At 45.6% G+C, this 24,135-nt stretch overlaps 1 protein-coding gene across 1 annotated transcript in view; it reads right to left on the bottom strand.

Annotated features, from left to right (window-relative positions):
- syne2b (spectrin repeat containing, nuclear envelope 2b) overlaps positions 1–24,135 on the bottom strand; it is a 220,340-nt gene that overhangs the window by 117,972 nt on the left and 78,233 nt on the right. The window contains exon 58 of the mRNA XM_078175419.1: positions 1,726–24,081. Within this exon, the coding sequence (XP_078031545.1) occupies positions 1,726–24,081 (22,356 nt within the window). The remainder of the gene's footprint in view (positions 1–1,725; positions 24,082–24,135) is intronic.

Below are 24,135 nucleotides of genomic sequence, written 5' to 3'. Positions count from 1 at the left end.
TGTACATCGTGTCGGTTGAGCTAAGAAAAGAACTGTGTCTCTCTTTATGAAATAAGTCCATCCCATTTGAATTACTCTGAAAGTCTGCCAAGCCATACTCCCTTTGACTTGCCATACGGTGAAAACATTTATATGGAAGCTCATATTACGACCCAGAGGCAATGAAACCATTGGTAGCACAGGTGTCTCAAGTTTCTGTTCTTTGCTTTGCCTGTAATGCTAATAAAATGTGCTAATAAAATGTATCTGCATATGCCTCTCGTGCAAACCTAAATGAACAGTAAATATAACAAGAATTTATGAATATTGTAAACTTTTACAGAAGCTGTAAAGGTGCATTTACCAGTCATCAATGCACCTCTAAAGAACATCGGGGCAAGTGCAAACAAGCACATGCAAGAGACTGAGCATAATAGAGGGTTCACACGTATAACTTGCCTGGGGCAGGAAAACTCCTTTTTTTTTAATCCTTCTTTTCATTGGATATTGTTGTCTCTCTCACACTGTCTGTCTCTCTGTCTGCTCAACTTGTCTTTGAATATGTAATATTATCTTCTATTGTAGTTACAAAAGGTATTCTGCATTGTTAAACTGACATTTCCCGGGGGGAAGGGACTGAAAACTGAAGAGGAGAACTTGTCCATTTTGTTGACACTATATCAGTGAAACATCTAAGTGTGGTGGGTAAAGCAGTGGAGAGCATGCATTAAACACCAAAGACATGATGCACATGCAACGTAGTGATGAGTTACTCCTGCTTTATTATACACTACTAGGATTTTTAATAGACATGCATCAAGTAGACTTGGGCGGTATCACAGTATATCACGATATTTAGAAATTTTAACAGTATGATTTTCAATACTGTCAAAAATACAGCTGTCATCTCCTTATTAACCTCATACTGAAGAGGCTGGAATGAGAATGTTTTACATGTAGTGTGCATCACGTGCCACCAGAGGTCAGTCTGGTGCGACATGCAGCTGAGCTGACTGCAAGTAGTCGGAATAACGTTACAGGACCAAATGTAAACAGACAACCCGTGTCGTACCCACAACAGCAGAGAGAGAGCGGAGAATTAACTCTGTGAATTAATGGTTCATTTCAATCAAACCAGAGGTGGTAATTGTTGAACAGTTAACTAACTTACTCACCAACTTATAAGACTAACCAAAATGATTTTGGTGAGTTTTATTTTGCTTTTGTTTGAATCAAGTGTGTTTAAGGATGAGTTAAAAAAGGTGATTAAGCTAACGTTAGTCTTAGTTTGGTTAAGGACAGAAACATAAATTCGGAAAGGGAATGGTTTGTATTTATCTGTTCAATAAAAATACGTGGAAGAATATTACCTCTCTTCTAGTCTCCTCTATCTAGTGAGTTTATCTTTTTATTAGACCAGAACAAGAATGCTTGCAGAACATAGCAAAGTCACCAGTCGGGTCTGGGGGTGAGGTGGGAAAGTGCCGCACGCAAATACTGTCATATACTGTATGCCCCCGTGCAATCCTGGATTGTTATGAAGGTATGGGGGGGGGATACTAGCATGATAGCATCACGTGTTAACTTGGTAATGGTAATCCATTTAGAATTACCGATGAAGTGTGCCAAAACCAAAATTCACTCCACCCAAAACAAACGAAACATAGTGGCCTTAATGGGAGTACTCTTACACGTAATTTTACTACATCATATGTAACTGCAGATTTGTGCCCCCCAGTGTCTTACCTGTGGCAAATCCATTCTCTGCAGTGTCACTTCACTAGTGCTGTGGGTCGTGGCACTTGGGACTTTAACAGTTTGTGTTTCAACCCTGACCATCGTTTCCCTGTCCTTTTCCTGAATAGTCCTCTTCTTCTCCTCCGTCCATTCCTCCTTTTGTTTTCCCATTGCATCTGTTGCATGCCCCTCAGTTTCGGCACTTGGCACCACACTGGGTTCAGACAGGGATCCAGTAAAGCTTTCTTGTATTTCTACAGTTGTCATTTTAGTGGTGGTCACAACTTTGTGTTTTTTGATTGTCTCAGACAGGATATTTGATTCTATCTTTGGTTCCTTTTCTATTGTGACAGATTTGTATTCATGTACACTCAAGAGAATGTCTCCCTTTTTAACAGTCTTTTCATCCAGGCTCTGGGGTACATCATGCAAGTCTTTTGTGGACAATTTAGCTTGCATTCCTTGCACGTCACGATCCTTGACTTCCTTGGGTTTCTCCTTTGGCTTCACTTCCACCTTGGCCATCTCAACTGCAGCCATTTCTGGCTCAACAGCAGCTGGTGTCAGGTCTATCTTTTCTGGCACTTTTTGACCCGGGATATCTGTTTGATCTTTACCGGTCTTTGGTGCCTTTGATGTCGTAACAGATGTGATTTCAGTCTGCTTTATAGTGCCTTGTGTACCTGGTTGTAAAACGCACAGCCCAGCTACTTTGGGGATATCCTCCTTCCCAACAGTCTTTTCATCCAGGCTCTGAAGTGCATCACGCACATCTTTTGGCGACACTTTAGCTTGCACTCCTTGCACATCATGATCCTTGCCCTCTTTGGGTTTTTCCTTGGTCTTCACTTCCATGATGGCCGTCTCAAATGCAGCCTTTTCTGGCTCAACAGCAGCTAGTGTCAGGTCTTTCTTTGTTGGCACTTTTTTGCCCTGGATATTTGTTTGATCTGTACCGCTCGTTGGAGCCTTTGCTACAGTAACTGATGTGATTTCAGTCTGCTTTATAGTGGCTTGTGTTCCTGGTTGTGAAATGCGCACTTCAGCTCCTTTGGGGATTGCCTCTTTCCCAACAGTCTTTTCATCCAGGCTCTGAGGTGCATCACGCACATCTTTTGTCGACACTTTAGCTTGCATTCCTTGCACGTCACGATCCTTGCCCTCTTTGGGTTTCTCCTTGGTCTTTACTTCCACCATGGCCTTCTCAACTGCAGCCATTCCAGGCTGAACAGCAGCTGGTGTCAGGTCTTTCTTTTCTGGCACTTTTTCGCCCTGGATACTTGTTTGATCTGTATCGCTCTTTGGAGCCTTTGCTACGTTAACTGATGTGATTTCAGTCTGCTTTATAGTGCCTTGTGTACCTGGTTGTGAAATGCGCACTTCAGCTCCTTTGGGGATTTTCTCCTTCCCAACAGTCTTTTCATCCAGGCTCTGAGAGGCATCACGCACATCTTTTGTCAACACTTTAGCTTCCATTCCTTGCACGTCATGATCCTTGACCTCTTCGGGTTTCTCCTTGGTCTTTACTTCCACCATGGCCTTGTCAACTGCAGCCTTTCCAGGCTGAACAGCAGCTGGTGTCAGGTCTTTCTTTTCTGGCACTTTTTCACCCTGGATACTTGTTTGATCTGTGTCGCTCTTTGGAGCTGTTGCTACAGTAACTGATGTGATTTCACTCTGCTTTATAGTGGCTTGTGTTCCTGGTTGTGAAATGCGCACTTCAGCTCCTTTGGGGATTGCCTCTTTCCCAACAGTCTTTTCATCCAGGCTCTGAAGTGCATCACGCACATCTTTTGTCGACACTTTAGCTTGCACTTCTTGCACATCACGATCCTTGACCTCTTTGGGTTTCTCCTTGGGCTTCACTTCCACCATGGCCTTGTCAACTGCAGCCTTTGCTGGCTGAACAGCAGCTGGTGTCAGGTCTTTCTTTGTTGGTACTTTTCCGCCATGGATACTTGTTTGATCTGTATCGCTCGTTGGAGCCTTTGCTACAGTAACTGATGTGATTTCAGTCTGCTTTATAGTGGCTTGTGTACCTGGTTGTAAAACGCACACCCCAGCTACTTTGGGGATTTCCTCCTTCCCAACAGTCTTTTCTTCCAGGCTTTGAAGTGCATCACGCACATCTTTTGTCGACACTTTAGCTTGCACTCCTTGCACATCACGATCCTTGCCCTCTTTGGGTTTTTCCTTGGTCTTCACTTCCATGATGGCCGTCTCAAATGCAGCCTTTTCTGGCTCAACAGCAGCTGGTGTCAGGTCTTTCTTTGTTGGCACTTTTTTGCCCTGGATACTTGTTTGATCTGTACCGCTCGTTGGAGCCGTTGCTCCGGTAACTGATGTGATTTCAGTCTGCTTTATAGTGGCTTGTGTACCTGGTTGTGAAATGCGCACTTCAGCTCCTTTGGGGATTGCCTCTTTCCCAACAGTCTTTTCATCCAGGCTCTGAGGTGCATCACACACATCTTTTGTCGACACTTTAGGTTGCATTCCTTGCACGTCACGATCCTTGCCCTCTCTGGGTTTCTCCTTGGTCTTCACTTCGACCATGGCCTTGTCAACTGCAGCCTTTCCAGGCTGAACAGCAGCTAGTGTCAGGTCTTTCTTTTCTGACACTTTTTCACCCTGGATACTTGTTTGATCTGTATCAGTCTTTGGAGCCGTTGCTACAGTAACTGATGTGATTTCACTCTGCTTTATAGTGGCTTGTGTTCCTGGTTGTGAAATGCGCACTTCAGCTCCTTTGGGGATTGCCTCTTTCCCAACAGTCTTTTCATCCAGGCTCTGAAGTGCATCACGCACATCTTTTGTCGACACTTCAGGTTGCACTCCTTGCACATCACGATCTTTGACCTCTTTGGGTTTCTCCTTGGGCTTCACTTCCACCATGGCCTTGTCAACTGCAGCCTTTTCTGGCTGAACAGCAGCTGGTGTCAGGTCTTTCTTTGTTGGCACTTTTCCGCCATGGATACTTGTTTGATCTATATCGCTCTTTGGAGCCTTTGCTACAGTAACTGATGTGATTTCAGTCTGCTTTATAGTGCCTTGTGTTCCTGGTTGTGAAATGCGCACTTCAGCTCCTTTGGGGATTTTCTCCTTCCCAACAGTCTTTTCATCCAGGCTCTGAGGTGCATCACGCACATCTTTTGTCGACACTTTAGGTTGCACTCCTTGCAAGTCACGATCCTTGACCTCATTGGGTTTCTCCTTGGTCTTCACTTCCACCATGGCCTTCTGAACTGCAGCCTTTTCTGGCTCAACAGCAGCTGGTGTCAGGTCTTTGTTTTCTGGCACTTTTTCGCCCTGGATACTTGTTTGATCTGTATCAATCTTTGGAGCCTTTGCTACGGTAACTGATGTAATTTCAGTCTGCTTTATAGTGGCTTGTGTACCTGGTTGTGAAATGTGCACTTCAGCTCCTTTGGGGATTTTCTCCTTCCCAACAGTCTTTTCATCCAGGCTCTGAGGTGCATCATGCACATCTTTTGTCGACATTTTAGGTTGCATTACTTGCACATCATGATCCTTGCCCTCTTTGGGTTTCTCCTTGGGCTTCACTTCCATGATGGCCTTCTCAACTGCAGCCTTTGCTGGCTGAACAACAGCTGGTGTCAGGTCTTTCTTTTCTGGCACTTTTTTGCCCTGGATACTTGTTTGATCTGTACCACTCTTTGGAGCCTTTGCTACGGTAGCTGATGTGATTTCAGTCTGCTTTACAGTGCCTTGTGTACCTGGTTGAAAAACATGTACTTCAGCTCCTTTGGGGATTTTGTCCGTCCCAACAGTCTTTCCATCCAGGCTCTGAGGTGCATCATGCACATCTTTTGTCGACACTTTAGGTTGCATTCCTTGCACATCACGATCCTTGACCTCTTTGGGTCTCTCCTTGGTCTTCACTTCCACCATGGCCTTGTCAACTGCAGCCTTTTCTGGCTCAACAGCAGCTGGTGTCAGGTCTTTCTTTGTTGGCACTTTTCCGCCCTGGATACTTGTTTGATCTGTATCGCTCGTTGGAGCCTTTGCTACGGTAACTGATGTGATTTCAGTCTGCTTTATAGTGGCTTGTGTACCTGGTTGTGAAATGCGCACTTCAGCTCCTTTGGGGATTGCCTCTTTCCCAACAGTCTTTTCATCCAGGCTCTGAGGTGCATCACACACATCTTTTGTCGACACTTTAGCTTGCATTCCTTGCACGTCACGATCCTTGCCCTCGTCGGGTTTCTCCTTGGTCTTCACTTTGACCATGGCCTTCTCAACTGCAGCCTTTCCAGGCTGAACAGCAGCTGGTGTCAGGTCTTTCTTTTCTGGCACTTTTTCACCCTGGATACTTGTTTGATCTGTATCAGTGTTTTGAGCCTTTGCTACAGTAACTGATGTGATTTCACTCTGCTTTATAGTGGCTTGTGTTCCTGGTTGTGAAATGCGCACTTCAGCTCCTTTGGGGATTGCCTCTTTCCCAACAGTCTTTTCATCCAGGCTCTGAAGTGCATCACGCACATCTTTTGTCGACACTTTAGGTTGCACTCCTTGCACGTCACGATCCTTGACCTCTTTGGGTTTCTCCTTGGGCTTCACTTCCACCATGGCCTTGTCAACTGCAGCCTTTTCTGGCTGAACAGCAGCTGGTGTCAGGTCTTTCTTTGTTGGCACTTTTCCGCCCTGGATACTTGTTTGATCTGTATCAATCTTTGGAGCATTTGCTACGGTTACTGATGTGATTTCACTCTGCTTTATAGTGGCTTGTGTACCTGGTTGTGAAATGCGCACTTCAGCTCCTTTGGGGATTTTCTCCTTCCCAACAGTCTTTTCATCCAGGCTCTGAGGTGCATCACGCACATCTGTTGTCGACACTTTAGGTTGCACTCCTTGCATATCACGATCCTCAGCCCCTTTGGGGTTTTCCTTGGTCTTCACTTCCACCATGGCCTTCTCAACTGCAGCCTTTTCTGGCTCAACAGCAGCTGGTGTCAGGTCTTTCTTTTCTGGCACTTTTTCGCCCTGGATACTTGTTTGATCTGTATCAATCTTTGGAGCATTTGCTACAGTAACTGATGTGATTTCAGTCTGCTTTATAGTGCCTTGTGTACCTGGTTGTGAAATGTTCACTTCAGCTCCTTTGGGGATTGCCTCTTTCCCAACAGTCTTTTCATCCAGGCTCTGAGGTGCATCACGCACATCTTTTGTCGACACTTTAGGTTGCACTCCTTGCAAGTCACGATCCTTGACCTCTTTGGGTTTCTCCTTGGTCTTCACTTCCACCATGGCCTTCTCAACTGCAGCCTTTTCTGGCTCAACAGCAGCTGGTGTCAGGTCTTTCTTTTCTGGCACTTTTTCGCCCTGGATACTTGTTTGATCTGTATCGCTCTTTGGAGCCTTTGCTACAGTAACTGATGTGATTTCAGGCTGCTTTATAGTGGCTTGTGTTCCTGGTTGTGACATGCGCACTTCAGCTCCTTTGGGGATTTTCTCCTTCCCAACAGTCTTTTCATCCAGGCTCTGAGGGGCATCACGCACATCTTTTGGCGTCACTTTAGGTTGCACTTCTTGCACATCACGATCCTTGACCTCTTTGGGTTTCTCCTTGGTCTTCACTTCCACCATGGCCTTCTCAACTGCAGCCTTTTCTGGCTCAACAGCAGCTGGTGTCAGGTCTTTCTTTATTGGCACTTTTTCACCCTGGATACTTGTTTGATCTGTGTCGCTCTTTGGAACCTTTGCTACAGTAACTGATGTGATTTCACTCTGCTTTATAGTGGCTTGTGTACCTGGTTGTGAAATGCGCACTTCAGCTCCTTTGGGGATTTTCTCCTTCCCAACAGTCTTTTCATCCAGGCTCTGAGATACATCACGCGCATCTTTTGTCAACACTTTAGCTTGCACTACTTGCACGTCACGATCCTTGACCTCTTCGGGTTTCTCCTTGGTCTTCACTTCCACCGTGGCCTTCTCAACTGTAGCTTTTCCAGGCTGAACAGCAGCTGGTGTCAGGTCTTTCTTTTCTGGCACTTTTTCGCCCTGGATACTTGTTTGATCTGTATCGCTCGTTGGAGCCGTTGCTACGGTAACTGATGTGATTTCACTCTGCTCTATAGTGGCTTGTGTTCCTGGTTGTGAAATGCGCACTTCAGCTCCTTTGGGGATTGCCTCTTTCCCAACAGTCTTTCCATCCAGGCTCTGAAGTGTATCGCGCACATCTTTTGTTGACACTTTAGGTTGCACTCCTTGCACGTCACGATCCTTAACCTCTTTGGGTTTCTCCTTGGGCTTCACTTCCACCATGGCCTTGTCAACTGCAGCCTTTTCTGGCTCAACAGCAGCTGATGTCAGGTCTTTCTTTGTTGGCACTTTTTTGCCCTGGATACTTGTTTGATCTGTATCAATCTTTGGAGCCGTTGCTACGGTAACTGATGTGATTTCAGTCTGTTTTATAGTGGTTTGTGTACCTGGTTGTGAAATGCACACTTCGGCTCCTTTGGGGATTTTCTCCTTCCCAACAGTCTTTTCATCCAGGCTCTGAGGGGCATCACACACATCTTTTGTCGACACTTTAGGTTGCACTCCTTGCACATCATGATCCTTGACCTCCTTGGGTTTCTCCTTGGTCTTCACCTCCATGATGGCTTTCTCAACTGCAGCCTTTGCTGGCTGAACAACAGCTGGTGTCAGGTCTTTCTTTTCTGGCACTTTTTCGCCCTGGATACTTGTTTGATCTGAATCGCTCGTTGGAGCCGTTGCTACGGTAACTGATGTGATTTCAGTCTGCTTTATAGTGGCTTGTGTACCTGGTTGTAAAACGCACACTTCAGCTCCTTTGGGGATTTTGTCCGTCCCAACAGTCTTTTCATCCAGGCTCTGAGGTGCATCACGCATATCTTTTGTCAACACTTTAGCTTGCATTCCTTGCACGTCACGATCCTTGCTCTCTTTGGGTTTCTCCTTGGTCTTCACTTCCACCATGGCCTTCTCAACTGCAGCCTTTCCTGGCTGAACAGCAGCTGGTGTCAGGTCTTTCTTTGTTGGCTTTTTTTCACCCTGGATACTTGTTTGATCTGTGTCGCTCTTTGGAGCCTTTTCTACGGTAACTGATGTGATTTCACTCTGCTTTATAGTGGCTTGTGTACCTGGTTGTGAAATGCGCACTTCAGCTCCTTTGGGGATTGCCTCCTTCCCAACAGTCTTTTCATCCAGGCTCTGAGGTGCATCACGCACATCTTTTGTCAACACTTTAGATTGCACTCCTTGCACATCACGATCCTTGCCCTCTTTGGGTTTCTCCTTGGTCTTCATTTCCATGATGGCCTTCTCAACTTCAGCCTTTTCTGGTTGAACAACAGCTGGTGTCAGGTCTTTCTTTTCTGGCACTTTTTCGCCCTGGATACTTGTTTGAGCTGTATCAGTCTTTGGAGCCGTTGCTACAGTAGCTGATGTGATTTCAGTCTGCTTTACAGTGGCTTGTGTACCTGGTTGTGAAATGCACACTTCAGCTCCTTTGGGGATTTTCTCCTTCCCAACAGTCTTTTCATCCAGGCTCTGAGGTGCATCACGCACATCTGTTGTCGACACTTTAGGTTGCACTCCTTGCATATCACGATCCTCAGCCCCTTTGGGGTTTTCCTTGGTCTTCACTTCCACCATGGCCTTCTCAAATGCAGCCTTTTCTGGCTCAACAGCAGCTGGTGTCAGGTCTTTCTTTTCTGGCACTTTTTCGCCCTGGATACTTGTTTGATCTGTATCAATCTTTGGAGCATTTGCTACAGTAACTGATGTGATTTCAGTCTGCTTTATAGTGCCTTGTGTACCTGGTTGTGAAATGTTCACTTCAGCTCCTTTGGGGATTGCCTCTTTCCCAACAGTCTTTTCATCCAGGCTCTGAGGTGCATCACGCACATCTTTTGTCGACACTTTAGGTTGCACTCCTTGCAAGTCACGATCCTTGACCTCTTTGGGTTTCTCCTTGGTCTTCACTTCCACCATGGCCTTCTCAACTGCAGCCTTTTCTGGCTCAACAGCAGCTGGTGTCAGGTCTTTCTTTTCTGGCACTTTTTCGCCCTGGATACTTGTTTGATCTGTATCGCTCTTTGGAGCCTTTGCTACAGTAACTGATGTGATTTCAGGCTGCTTTATAGTGGCTTGTGTACCTGGTTGTAAAACGCACACTTCAGCTCCTTTGGGGATTTTGTCCGTCCCAACAGTCTTTTCTTCCAGGCTCTGAGGTGCATCACGCACATCTTTTGTTGACACTTTAGCTTGCATTCCTTGCACATCACGATCCTTGCCCTCTTTGGGTTTCTCCTTGGTCTTCATTTCCATGATGGCCTTCTCAACTGCAGCCTTTTCTGGCTGAACAACAGCTGGTGTCAGGTCTTTCTTTTCTGGCACTTTTTCGCCCTGGATACTTGTTTGAGCTGTATCAGTCTTTGGAGCCTTTGCTACAGTAGCTGATGTGATTTCAGGCTGCTTTACAGTGCCTTGTGTACCTGGTTGTAAAACATGCACTTCAGCTCCTTTGGGGATTTTGTCCGTCCCAACAGTCTTTTCATCCAGGCTCTGAGGTGCATCACACACATCTTTTGTCGACACTTTAGGTTGCACTCCTTGCAAGTCACGATCCTTGACCTCTTTGGGTTTCTCCTTGGTCTTCACTTCCACCATGGCCTTCTCAACTGCAGCCTTTTCTGGCTCAACAGCAGCTGGTGTCAGGTCTTTCTTTTCTGGCACTTTTTCGCCCTGGATACTTGTTTGATCTGTATCGCTCTTTGGAGCCTTTGCTACAGTAACTGATGTGATTTCAGGCTGCTTTATAGTGGCTTGTGTACCTGGTTGTAAAACGCACACTTCAGCTCCTTTGGGGATTTTGTCCGTCCCAACAGTCTTTTCTTCCAGGCTCTGAGGTGCATCACGCACATCTTTTGTTGACACTTTAGGTTGCATTCCTTGCACATCACGATCCTTGCCCTCTTTGGGTTTCTCCTTGGTCTTCATTTCCATGATGGCCTTCTCAACTGCAGCCTTTTCTGGCTGAACAACAGCTGGTGTCAGGTCTTTCTTTTCTGGCACTTTTTCGCCCTGGATACTTGTTTGAGCTGTATCAGTCTTTGGAGCCTTTGCTACAGTAGCTGATGTGATTTCAGGCTGCTTTACAGTGCCTTGTGTACCTGGTTGTAAAACATGCACTTCAGCTCCTTTGGGGATTTTGTCCGTCCCAACAGTCTTTTCATCCAGGCTCTGAGGTGCATCACACACATCTTTTGTCGACACTTTAGGTTGCATTCCTTGCACGTCACGATCCTTGCCCTCTTTGGGTTTCTCCTTGGTCTTCACTTCCACCATGGCCTTCTCAACTGCAGCCTTTTCTGGCTCAACAGCAGCTGGTGTCAGGTCTTTCTTTGTTGGCATTTTTTCGCCCTGGATACTCGTTTGATCTGTACTGCTCTTTGGAGCCTTTGCTACAGTAACTGATGTGATTTCACTCTGCTTTATAGTGGCTTGTGTACCTGGTTGTGAAATGCGCACTTCAGCTCCTTTGGGGATTGCCTCCTTCGCAACAGTCTTTTCATCCAGGCTCTGAGGTGCATCACGCACATCTTTTGTCGACACTTTAGGTTGCATTCCTTGCACATCACGATCCTTGCCCTCTTGGGGTTTCTCCTTGGTCTTCACTTCCACCATGGCCTTGTCAACTGCAGCCTTTTCTGGCTCAACAGCAGCTGGTGTCAGGTCTTTCTTTGTTGGCACTTTTTCGCCCTGGATACTTGTTTGATCTGTATCGATCGTTGGAGCCTTTGCTCCGGTAACTGATGTGATTTCAGTCTGCTTTATAGTGGCTTGTGTTCCTGGTTGTGAAATGCGCACTTCAGCTCCTTTGGGGACTGCCTCTTTTGCAATAGTCTTTTCATCCAGGCTCTGAGGTACATCACGCACATCCTTTGTCGACACTTTAGGTTGCACTCCTTGCACATCACGATCCTTGCCCTCTTTGGGTTTCTCCTTGGTCTTCACTTCCATAATGGCTTTCTGAACTGCAGCCTTTTCTGGCTGAACAGCAGCTGGTGTCAGGTCTTTCTTTTCTGACACTTTTTCGCCCTGGATACTTGTTTGAGCTGTATCAGTCTTTGGAGACGTTGCTACAGTAGCTGATGTGATTTCAGGCTGCATTGCAGTGGCTTGTGTACCTGGTTGTAAAACATGCACTTCAGCTCCTTTGGGGATTTTGTCCATCCCAACAGTCTTTTCATCCAGGCTCTGAGGTGCATCACACATATCTTTTGTCGACACTTTAGCTTGCATTCCTTGCACATCACGATCCTTGACCTCTTTGGGTTCCTCCTTGGTCTTCACTTCCACCATGGCCTTCTCAACTGCAGCCTTTTCTGGCTCAACAGCAGCTGGTGTCAGGACTTTCTTTTCTGGCACTTTTTCGCCCTGGATACTTGTTTGATCTGTATCAGTCTTTGGAGCCGTTGCTACGGTAACTGATGTGATTTCACTCTGCTTTATAGTGGCTTGTGTACCTGGTTGTGAAATGCGCACTTCAGCTCCTTTGGGGATTGCCTCCTTCCCAACAGTCTTTTCATCCAGGCTCTGAGGTGCATCACGCACATCTTTTGTCGACATTTTAGGCTGCATTCCTTGCACTTCATGATCCTTGCCCTCTTTGGGTTTCTCCTTGGTCTTCACTTCCATGATGGCTTTCTCAAATGCAGCCTTTTCTGGCTGAACAGCAGCTGGTGTCAGGACTTTCTTTTCTGGCACTTTTTCGCCCTGGATACTTGTTTGATCTGTATCAGTCTTTGGAGCCGTTGCTACGGTAACTGATGTGATTTCAGTCTGCTTTATAGTGGTTTGTGTACCTGGTTGTGAAATGCGCACTTCAGCTCCTTTGGGGATTGCCTCCTTCCCAACAGTCTTTTCATCCAGGCTCTGAGGTGTATCGCGCACATCTTTTGTCGACATTTTAGGCTGCATTCCTTGCACATCATGATCCTTGCCCTCTTTGGGTTTCTCCTTGGTCTTCACTTCCATGATGGCTTTCTCAAATGCAGCCTTTTCTGGCTGAACAGCAGCTGGTGTCAGGTCTTTCTTTTCTAGCTGAACAACAGCTGGTGTCAGGTCTTTCTTTTCTGGCACTTTTTCGCCATGGATACGTGTTTGATCTGTATCAGTCGTTGGAGCCGTTGCTACGGTGACTGATGTGATTTCAGGCTGCTTTATAGTGGCTTGTGTACCTGGTTGTGAAATGCGCACGTCATCTCCTTTGAGGATTGCCTCCTTCCCAACAGTCTTTTCATCCAGGCTCTGAGGTGCATCACGGACATCTTTTGTCGACACTTTAGGTTGCACTCCTTGCACGTCACGATCCTTGCCCTCTTTGGGTTCCTCCTTGGGCTTCACTTGCACCATGGCCTTCTCAACTGCAGCCTTTTCTGGCTCAACAGCAGCTGGTGTCAGGTCTTTCTTTGTTGGCACGTTTTCGCCCTGGATACTTGTTTGAGCTGTACCGCTCTTTGGAGCCCTTGCTACGGTAACTGATGTGATTTCAGTCTGCTTTATAGTGGCTTGTGTTCCTGGTTGTAAGACATGCACTTCAGCTCCTTTGGGGATGGCCTCTTTCCCAACAGTATTTTCATCCAGGCTCTGAGGTGCATCACGCACATCTTTATTTGACACTTTAGCTTGCACTCCTTGCACGTCACGATCCTTGCCCTCTTTGGTTTTTTCTTTGGTCTTCACTTCCATGATAGCTTTCTCAAATGCAGCCTTTTCTGGCTGAATAACAGCTGGTGTCAGGTCTTTCTTTTCTGGCACTTTTTCGCCTTGGATACTTGTTTGAGCCGTATCAATCTTTGGAGCCTTTGCTACAGTAGCTGATGTAATTTCAGGCTGCTTTATGGTGCCTTGTGTACCTGGTTGTGAAATGCGCACTTCAGCTCCTTTGGGGATTTTCTCCTTCCCAACAGTCTTTTCATCCAGGCTCTGAGGTGCATCATGCACATCTTTTGTTGACATTTTAGGTTGCATTCCTTGCACATCACGATCCTTGCCCTCTTTGGGTTTCTCCTTGGGCTTCACTTCCATGATGGCCTTCTCAACTGCAGCCTTTGCTGGCTGAACAGCAGCTGGTGTCAGGTCTTTCTTTTCTGGCACTTTTTCGCCCTGGGTACTTGTTTGATCTGTGTCGCTCTTTGGAGCCTTTGCTACGGTAGCTGATGTGATTTCAGGCTGCTTTACAGTGCCTTGTGTACCTGGTTGAAAAACATGTACTTCAGCTCCTTTGGGGATTTTGTCCGTCCCAACAGTCTTTTCTTCCAGGCTCTGAGGTGCATCACACACATCTTTTGTCAACACTTTAGCTTGCATTCCTTGCACATCACGATCCTTGACCTCTTTGGGTTTCTCCTTGGGCTTCACTTCCACCATGGCCTTCTCAACTGCAGCCTTTTCTGGCTGAACAGCAGCTGGTGTCAGGTTTTTCTTTTTTGGCACTTTTTCGCCCTGGATACTTGTTTGATCTTTATCGCTCTTTGGAGCCTTTGCCGTTGTAACTGATGTGATTTCAGTCTGCTTTATAGTGGCTTGTGTACCTGGTTGTAAAACGCACACTTCAGCTCCTTTGGGGATTTTGTCCGTCCCAACAGTCTTTTCTTCCAGGCTCTGAGGTGCATCACGCACATCTTTTGTTGACACTTTAGCTTGCATTCCTTGCACATCACGATCCTTGACCTCTTTGGGTTTCTCCTTGGTCTTCACTTCCATGATGGCCTTCTCAACTGCAGCCTTTTCTGGCTCAACAGCAGCTGGTGTCAGGTCTTTCTTTGTTGGCACTTTTTCGCCCTGGATACTCGTTTGATCTGTACTGCTCTTTGGAGCTGTTGCTACGGTAACTGATGTGATTTCACTCTGCTTTATAGTGCCTTGTGTACCTGGTTGTGAAATGCGCACTTCAGCTCCTTTGGGGATTTTCTCCTTCCCAACAGTCTTTTCACCCAGGCTCTGAGATACATCACGGACATCTTTTGTCGACACTTTAGGTTGCATTCCTTGCACATCACGATCCTTGCCCTCTTTGGGTTTCTCCTTGGTCTTCATTTCCATGATGGCCTTGTCAACTGCAGCCTTTTCTGGCTGAATAACAGCTGGTGTCAGGTCTTTCTTTTCTGGCACTTTTTCGCCCTGGATACTTGTTTGATCTGTATCACTCTTTGGAGCCTTTGCTACAGTAACTGATGTGATTTCAGTCTTCTTTATAGTGCCTTGTGTACCTGGTTGTGAAATGCGCACCTCAGCTCCTTTGGGGATTGCCTCTTTCCCAACAGTCTTTTCATCCAGGCTCTGAGGTGCATCACGCACATCTTTTGTCATCACTTTAGCTTGCACTCCTTGCATATCACAATCCTTGACCTCTTTGGGTTTTTCCTTGGGCTTCACTTCCACCATAGCCTTCTCTATTGCAGCCTTTTCTGGCTGAACATTGGCAGCTGTCAGGTTTTTCTTTTCTGGCACTTTTTCACCCTGGATTCTCTTATGATCTGTATCAGTCTTTGGGGCCTTTCCGATGGTAACGGATGGTACTTCAGGCTGCTTTATAGTGGCTTGTGTTCCTGGTTGTGAAATGGGCACTTCAGCTCCTTTGGGGGTTTTCTCCTTCTGTACAGTCTTTTCATCCAGGCTCTGAGGTGCATCACGCACACCTTTTGTCAACACTTTAGCTTGCACTCCTGGCACATCACGATCCTTGTTTTCTTTGGGTTTCTCCTTGGTCTTCACTTCCATGATGGCCGTCTCAACTGCAGTCTTCTTAGGCTGAACATCAGCTGGTGTCAGGTCTTTCTTTTCTGGCACTCTTTCACCCTGGATACTTGTTTGATCTGTATCAGTCTTTTGTGGCTTTGTTTTTTTAACAGACATGATTTCAGGCTGCTTTGTAGTGGCTTGTGTACCTGGTTGTGAAATGCGCACTTCAGCTCCTTTGGGGACTTTCTCCTTCCCAACAGTCTTCTCAACCAGGCTCTGAGGTACATCATGCACATCTTTTGTCATCACTTTAGCTTGCACATCTTGCACATCACGATCCTTGCCCTCTTTGGGTTTCTCCTTGGTCTTCACCTCAATGATGGCCTTCTCAACTGCAGCCTTTTCTGGCTGAACAGCAGCTGGTGTTAGCTCTTTCTTTGTTGGCACTTTTTTGCCCTGGATACTTGTTTGATCTGTATCGCTCTTTGATGCCTTTGCTATCTTAAGGGATGTGATTTCAGGCTGCTTCATAGTGGCTTGTGTACCTGGTTGTAAAACAGGCACTTTTTCACCTTTGTGGATTTTCTCCTTACTGACAGACTTTTCATCAAGGATCAGGGTTGCATCATGCATGTCTTTTGTCATGCTCAACTCCACAGCATGCACTCCTTGTCCATCACTACCCTTGACCTCTTTGGGTTTTTTCTTTGTGGTTTTCATGCACTTCAGGTTAATCACTCTTTCACTTGGTTGCACAGTGTCATGCTCAGACGAGCTTACCTTTGCAAATGTTGTCTCTTCACTTGGCTGCACAGCTGTAAAAGCAACAGAAGTGGGTTGCTTGGAGTCACTCAGAATCACATTCTCTTGCATTTCAGTGGGAATTTGTTGTGTTTCTACTCTTGTCTGAATTGCAGCCTTCTCTAGCTTGACAGCAGGAGTAGTTTTATCTTTGTTTTCTGGGGCTCTATCACTCCGAATGCTTGTTTGAACTATATCTATCCTTGTCTCCTCTGTACTTGAGACAGTTGCGTTTTCATCCTTCTTTAGACTGGACGGCATATCTAATTGTAGGGTGCGCACTTCAGGGCCCATTTGGATTTTCTCCATTCTAAGAGTCTTTTCATCCAGGCTCTGGGGTACATCACACACATCTTTTGTCGACACTTTAGCTTGCACTCCTTGTACGTCATGATCCTTGACATCTTTGGGTTTTTCCTTGGTCTTCACTTCCACCATGGCCTTCTCAACTGCAGCCTTCTTAGGCTGAACATCAGCTGGTGTCAGGTCTTTCTTTTCTGGTACCTTTTTGCCCTGGATACTTGTTTGATCTGTATCAGTCTTTGGCGTCTTTGTTTTCGTAACAGGAGTGAGTTCAGACTGCTTTATAGCTGCTCGTGTACCTGGTTGTACAATGCACACTTCAGCTCCTTTGGGTATTTTCGCCTCCACAATAGTTATTTCATCCAGGCTCTGAGGTGCATCACGCATGTCTGTTGTCAACACTTTAGCTTTCATTTCTTGCACATCACGATCCTTGACCTCTTTGGGTTTCTCCTTGGTCTTCACTTCCACCATGGCCTTCTGATCTGCAGCCTTTTCTGGCTGTACATTCGCTGATGTCATGTCTTTCTTTTCTGGCACTTTTTTGCCCTGGATACTTGTTTGATCTGTATCAGTCTTTGATGCCTTTGCTATCTTAAGAGATGTGACTTCAGGCTGCTTTATAGTGGCTTGTGTACCTGGTTGTAAAATGAGCACTCTTTCCCCTTTGTGGATTTTCTCCTTGCCAACAGTCTTTTCATCCAGGCTCTTGGTTAAATCATGCTCTTTCTGGACCCCATGTTCCTTGAGTTCTGTAGGTCTATCCTTTGCAGTTCTCAAGAGTCCTGTCTTAATATCAGTTTCGCCTGGTTTTATTATGTCTTGCTCATATAAGCTTATTTCTATAAATTCTGTCTCTGTTTTGTGTGGTTGCAATGATTCAGAATCAGAAGGGGTGGGTTGAGCAGAGCCCCTTTGAGCTACACTGTCTTGACATTCAGTACCACTTTTTTGCACCTTCGTCTTTGTCATTTCACCTGCAGCTTTCTCTGGCTTTACATCAACAGGGGTAATGCCTTTGATTTCCGACATGCTTTCGCTCTTGATGCTTGCTTGGGCAGTATCTTTCATTGGCTCTTCTGCTGCTGTGACAGATGCTTTTTTATCCTTCTCTAAATTGGTGGGTTTATCAAGTTGTGGGATGCGCACTTCAGGGACCATGTGGATTTTCTCCTTCGTAACAGATGTTTTATCCAAGCTCTTGGGTACACTGTCAATGCTTTGTGTTGACAGTGTCGGTTGCTGCTCTTGGACACCATGTTCCTTGACCACTTTGGGTCTTTCCTTGGTGGTTTTTAGGTGCCTTCTTTGAGTCTCAGTTTGGCTTGGTTTTGCCATACCTTGCTCAGATATGCTTATTTCTACAAATTCTGTCCCTGCCTCATCTGGGGGCAATGCTAGCGGATGCTGTTCATGGTGTTCAGTACTGCTTTCGCGCACTTCTATTGTAGTCATCTTAATTGCAACCTTCTCTGGCTCAACATCAGCAGTAGTTATATCTTTGTTGTCTGGCACTCTTTCGCTCTGGATACTTGTTGGAATTGGTCTGATTGCTTTTGTGACAGATGCATTTTCATCCTTGTCTGGACTGGTTTGTATATCTAGTTGTAAAATGCGCACTTCAGGCTCCAAGTGGATTTTCTTAACAGACTTTTTATCAAGACTCTTGGGTGCATCATGCACATCACATGTCAACACTTTAACATGCTCTTTCTGTATATCATAATCCTTAAACTCTTTGGGTTGTTCCTGTGTGACTTTCAGCTGACTCACAGTTTCACTTGGTTTTATTATGTCTTGCTCAGCAGAGCTTTTTTCTGAAATGTCTTTCTCTCCCTTGTAAGGCCATAGCCCTGCAAAAACCACAGAGGTGGGTTGAATGGAGTCACTTTCAACCACAGTCTCTGCCTCCGGCTGACTTGGCTTTATTTCATGTGTTGGTGTGACACCTGTATCAGGCAGATCGAGGACTAGGTATCGCTTCTGTTTCTCTTCTGTGTTTTCCCATAACTTGTGTATGTAGTCTGCCACACTTGGTGTATCAGAAGGCTCAGGGGAGAGAGGCAGCTGTGTTTTAAGCACTGTGCTTAAGTCTCTTTCTGTAGACTGAGTAATGGTCTGCTGTGGGGCCTCTTTAGATCTGTCTTTAGACTGCTGTAATTCACTGGGTGTGGGGACAGACTTCAAAGGTACAGCATGATGAGATGAAGTACAAGTATCCACTTTTGTGTCTAGAATAACTGTAGCAACTTTCTTTCCTGGGAGCTCCTGAATGGTGACACCAACCTGAGGAGTAAACATCTCACATACTGGACTGACATCTTTAACAGTGGTTTGACTCTCCTCAGCAGGTATCATTTGTTGAGGGACACCTGATTTAGCATCATCCTTGATTGGAAGTTGTCTTTCACCAACAATATCAATTTTCTGCATTGTGGTCTCTGGTGCTTGTAGTTGCTGTGAGTCCATTTCCACAAAAGGTAAGGTCTCTGAAGCTGTGGTAAGCTCTGAACTCTTAATCTGTTTCTTATCTTGTTCGGGTTCCATATGAGCCATCTGTGTGGGTCTAGAAAGTTCTGGACTCTTTGGCTTTCTCCAGGTTGGTGCAAGCTTAAGTCCTCCCACAACAGCAGTTTTTATTTCCTTTCTTGAACTAGATGAAAACTCTTGATTGGTAGGTTCCCCCTTTTTCTGTGTTGGTTCTGTATCCGCAATGTTTGGAGAAGATGTTTGATTCTTTGACCTTCTCTTTGGAGGAAAAATTTCAGTTTCTTCCACTACAGAGATTTCAGTCAGCCCTGTGACTACCTCTAAATCTGGGGCAGGCTTCACACTATCACATTTCATCTCTGTATCTTCAGGCTGTACATCAGTAGATCTTTCAAGTATCTTTTTCAATGTTGACGCTGTTTCTGGCTTCTGACTGACCTGCTCTTCCTTGGTCTTTGTCAGCTCTGTGGTAGCAACTTCTGGAGAGGGTTTAAGACCCTTGGACTTTCCTTTGGTAGGTGAGAGCTCTCCCTTTTCCACAACGGTAATTTCAGTTGTTGTTGTGACCAATTCTTGAGCTGGAGATGGCTTCTGAATGACAGTATCTCCCTTGGTCTTTGTCACCTCTGTGGTAGCAACTTCTGGGTAAAGTTTAAGACCCTTTGACTTTCTTTTGGTTGGTGAAAGCTCTGCCTTTTCCACAACAGTAATTTCAGTTGTTGTTGTGACCAATTCTTGAGCTGGAGATGGCTTCTGAACGACATGCTCTTCCTGACTCTTTGTCACCTCTGTGGTAGCAACTTCTGGGGAGAGTTTAAGACCCTTTGATTTTCTTTTGGTTGGTGAAAGCTTTCCTCTTTCCACAGTACTTAATTCAGTTGGAGTTGTGACCACATCTGGGGTTGAAGATGGCTTCTGACTGTCCTGCTCTTCCTTGGTCTTTGTCAGCTCTGTGGTAGGACGCTCTTGGGGAACTTTAGGACCTTTTGGCTTTCTTTTGGTTGGTGAGAGCTCTTCTTTTTCCACAACAGTAATTCCAGTTGTTGCCGTGACCAATTCTTGAGCTGGAGATGGCTCCTGAATGACAGACTCTTCCTGCATCTTTGTCACCTCTGTGGTAGCGACTTCTGGGGAGAGTTTAAGACCCTTTGATTTTCTTTTGGTTGGTGAAAGCTTTCCTTTTTCCACAGTACTTACTTCAGTTGGAGTTGTGACCACACCTGGAGTTGAAGATGGCTTCTGACTGTCCTGCTCTTCCTTGGTCTTTGTCAGCTCTGTGGTAGCAACTTCTGGAGAGGGTTTAAGACCCTTTGACTTTCCTTTGGTAGGTGAGAGCTCTCCTTTTTCCACAACAGTAATTTCAGTTGTTGTTGTTGTTGTTGTGACCGATTCTTGAGCTGGAGATGGCTTCTGTATGACAGGTTCTTCCTGACTCTTTGTCACCTCTGTGGTAGCGACTTCTGGGGAGAGTTTAAGACCCTTTGATTTTCTTTTGGTTGGTGAGAGCTTTCCTTTTTCCACAGTACTTACTTCACTTGGAGTTGTGACCACACCTGGAGTTGAAGATGGCTTCTGACTGTCCGGCTCTTCCTTGGTCTTTGTCAGCTCTGTGGTAGGACGCTCTTGGGGAACTTTAGGACCTTTTGACTTTCCTTTGGTTGGTGAGAGCTCTCCTTTTTCCACAACAGTAATTCCAGTTGTTGCCGTGACCAATTCTTGAGCTGGAGATGGCTCCTGAATGACAGGCTCTTCCTGCATCTTTGTCACCTCTGTGGTAGCAACTTCTGGGGAGAGTTTAAGACCCTTTGACTTTCTTTTGGTTGGCGAAAGCTTTCCTTTTTCCACAGTACTTAATTCAGTTGGAGTTGTGACCACATCTGGGGTTGAAGATGGCTTCTGACTGTCCTGCTCTTCCTTGGTCTTTGTCAGCTCTGTGGTAGGACGCTCTTGGGGAACTTTAGGACCTTTTGGCTTTCTTTTGGTTGGTGAGAGCTCTTCTTTTTCCACAACAGTAATTCCAGTTGTTGCCGTGACCAGTTCTTGAGCTGGAGATGGCTCCTGAATGACAGACTCTTCCTGCATCTTTGTCACCTCTGTGGTAGCGACTTCTGGGGAGAGTTTAAGACCCTTTGATTTTCTTTTGGTTGGTGAAAGCTTTCCTTTTTCCACAGTACTTACTTCAGTTGGAGTTGTGACCACACCTGGAGTTGAAGATGGCTTCTGACTGTCCTGCTCTTCCTTGGTCTTTGTCAGCTCTGTGGTAGGACGCTCTTGGGGAACTTTAGGACCTTTTGACTTTCCTTTGGTTGGTGAGAGCTCTCCTTTTTCCACAACAGTAATTCCAGTTGTTGCCGTGACCAATTCTTGAGCTGGAGATGGCTCCTGAATGACAGGCTCTTCCTGCATCTTTGTCACCTCTGTGGTAGCGACTTCTGGGGAGAGTTTAAGACCCTTTGATTTTCTTTTGGTTGGTGAAAGCTCTCCTTTTTCCACAGTACTTAATTCAGTTGGAGTTGTGACCACACCTGGAGTTGAAGATGGCCTCTGACTGTCCTGCTCTTCCTTGGTATTTGTCAGCTCTGTGGTAGGACGCTCTTGGGGAACTTTAGGACCTTTTGACTTTCCTTTGGTTGGTGAGAGCTCTCCTTTTTCCACAACAGTAATTCCAGTTGTTGCCGTGACCAATTCTTGAGCTGGAGATGGCTCCTGAATGACAGGCTCTTCCTGCATCTTTGTCACCTCTGTGGTAGCGACTTCTGGGGAGAGTTTAAGACCCTTTGATTTTCTTTTGGTTGGTGAAAGCTTTCCTTTTTCCACAGTACTTACTTCAGTTGGAGTTGTGACCACACCTGGAGTTGAAGATGGCTTCTGACTGTCCTGCTCTTCCTTGGTCTTTGTCAGCTCTGTGGTAGCAACTTCTGGATAGGGTTTAAGACCCTTTGACTTTCCTTTGGTAGGTGAAAGCTCTCCTTTTTCCACAACAGTAATTTCAGTTGTTGTTGTTGTTGTTGTGACCGATTCTTGAGCTGGAGATGGCTTCTGTATGACAGGTTCTTCCTGACTCTTTGTCACCTCTGTGGTAGCGACTTCTGGGGAGAGTTTAAGACCCTTTGATTTTCTTTTGGTTGGTGAAAGCTTTCCTTTTTCCACAGTACTTATTTCAGTTGGTGCTGTGACCACACCTGGGGCTGAAGATGGCTTCTGACTGTCCAGCTCTTCCTTGGTCTTTGTCAGCTCTGTGGTAGCAGGTTCTGGGGGAAGTTTTAGACCCTTTAACTCTCTTTTGGTTGGTGGAAGCTCTCCCTTATCCACAACAATATTTCCACTTGGTGTTGTGACCATTTCTTGAGTCGAGGATGGCCTCTGAGTCTGAGGGCCTTCCTTGGTCTTTATCAACTCTTGGGCAGCAAGTTCTGGGGAATGTTTAAGACCCTTTGACTTTCCTTTTGTAGGTGACAGCTGTTCTTTTTCCACAACAGTAATATGAGTTGTTGCTGTGACCAACTCTTCAGTTGTAGATGTCTTCTGACTGACAAGCTCTTCCTGACTCTTTGTCAGCTCTGTGGTAGCACCTTCTGGGGAAAGTTTCAGACCCTTTGATTTTCTTTTGGTTGGTGACAGCTTTCCTTTTTCCACAGTACTTACTTCAAGTGGTGCTGTGACCAATTCTTGTGTTGAAGATAGCTTCTGACTGTGAGTCGGTTCTTTGACCACCTCTGGAGTTGAAGACTTTTGACCATCATGCTGTTTCTTTTTTTGCTCAGACTCCAAATCAAGTGATCTAACATGGGTAACAACTGCTTCGTAAGTTTTGGAAAAGTCACCAGTGTTTGACTTTCGGGTGGTCGGTACAAGTTTTGTTTCTTCAGTAACAATACTCAGGTCATTAGAACTAAAAGATGATTTTTGATCTTTAGGTTCTATCCTTGTCTGGTGTGGCTCAGTGTCAGCATGTTTAAGAGGAGTTTCTGTACTCTTTGACTTCCTCTTAGGTGGGATAAGCTTAGTTTGTTCCAGGACAATAGTTTTAGCTTGTGCGTGAACAAACTCTGGCTCTGCAACTGTGGAAACCTCAACACCCATTGATTTCCCTCTGGTTGGTATAACTTTTGTTTCTTCCTCAGCAACAGTTTCAATTTGCTCCTCTGAGCTCAGTGAAGGCTTCTGACTGCTAGGCTCTTGCTTTGACTGTGCCACCTCCTCTGTAGCATGTTCTGGGGAAGATTTTGGATCTGTTGGTTTTCTCTTGGTTGGAGAAAGTATTTTTTCTTTCACAACAATAGTTTCAGTTAGTTCTGTGGCCACCTGTGGAGCTGAAGAAGACGTCAGGCTGTCAGAGGCAGAAGCAAGTGGCTCTGAAACATCTAGAATAATGGTTGCTACACGCTTTGTTTCTTCCACAGCAGCAGTTCCTGTTGGAGTTATGAGTGATCCCTGAGTAATTACAGTTTTCACCATTTCAGGCTCCACATTAGTCTGGGCAGGCTCTGTATCAGTGGCTGAAGTCCTGCTCTTTCTCCTGGATGGTACAAGTGTAGTTTTCTCACCAACATCAGGTGTAGACTGCTCACTGACCTTTTGTATCGGCACAGGTTCCTCAACAGCAGATTTGATTTGCTCAGCTCCAACAGGCTCAGCTGTGGTATCTAGTTTTCTACTTTTAAACTGTGCCTCTTGAGAAGTGGTGTCACGTTGTGCTATAAAAGGTTCTGAAGCATATGTTGGACTCTGAGATTTCTTTTTTGTTGGTTCAATTCTGGTTTGCCCCACACCAGTTATTTTTGTGTCTTCCATGACTACTGTCACAGTAGGCTTTGATGTTTTAGCCTCAGTTTGCAACTGAACTGAAACTGACAATACATCCTCAATAGATGTAGATGTTTCTGTCAAGGTAATGTTTTTTTGTTGTGTAACTTGAGGTTTTTTCTCAGGTGAGCGCTTGCTTTTCCGAGGTGGTGCCACTAAAGATGCCTTTGTCTCCTCTCCATTACCGTGTGGTACATCAGACAGCTTTTGTTTACTCTTTCCATCAGGTTCCTTGAACGAAAGAATAAGAATGGCATTAATTTCTACTGAGTTAACTGAATCTTT

The sequence above is a fragment of the Epinephelus lanceolatus genome, chromosome 15 (genome assembly GCF_041903045.1).
Source record: "Epinephelus lanceolatus isolate andai-2023 chromosome 15, ASM4190304v1, whole genome shotgun sequence".
Lineage (NCBI taxonomy): Eukaryota > Metazoa > Chordata > Actinopteri > Perciformes > Serranidae > Epinephelus > Epinephelus lanceolatus.
The sequence above is the reverse complement of the archived record's forward strand: the minus strand, read 5'-3'. Positions and strand labels throughout refer to the sequence as shown.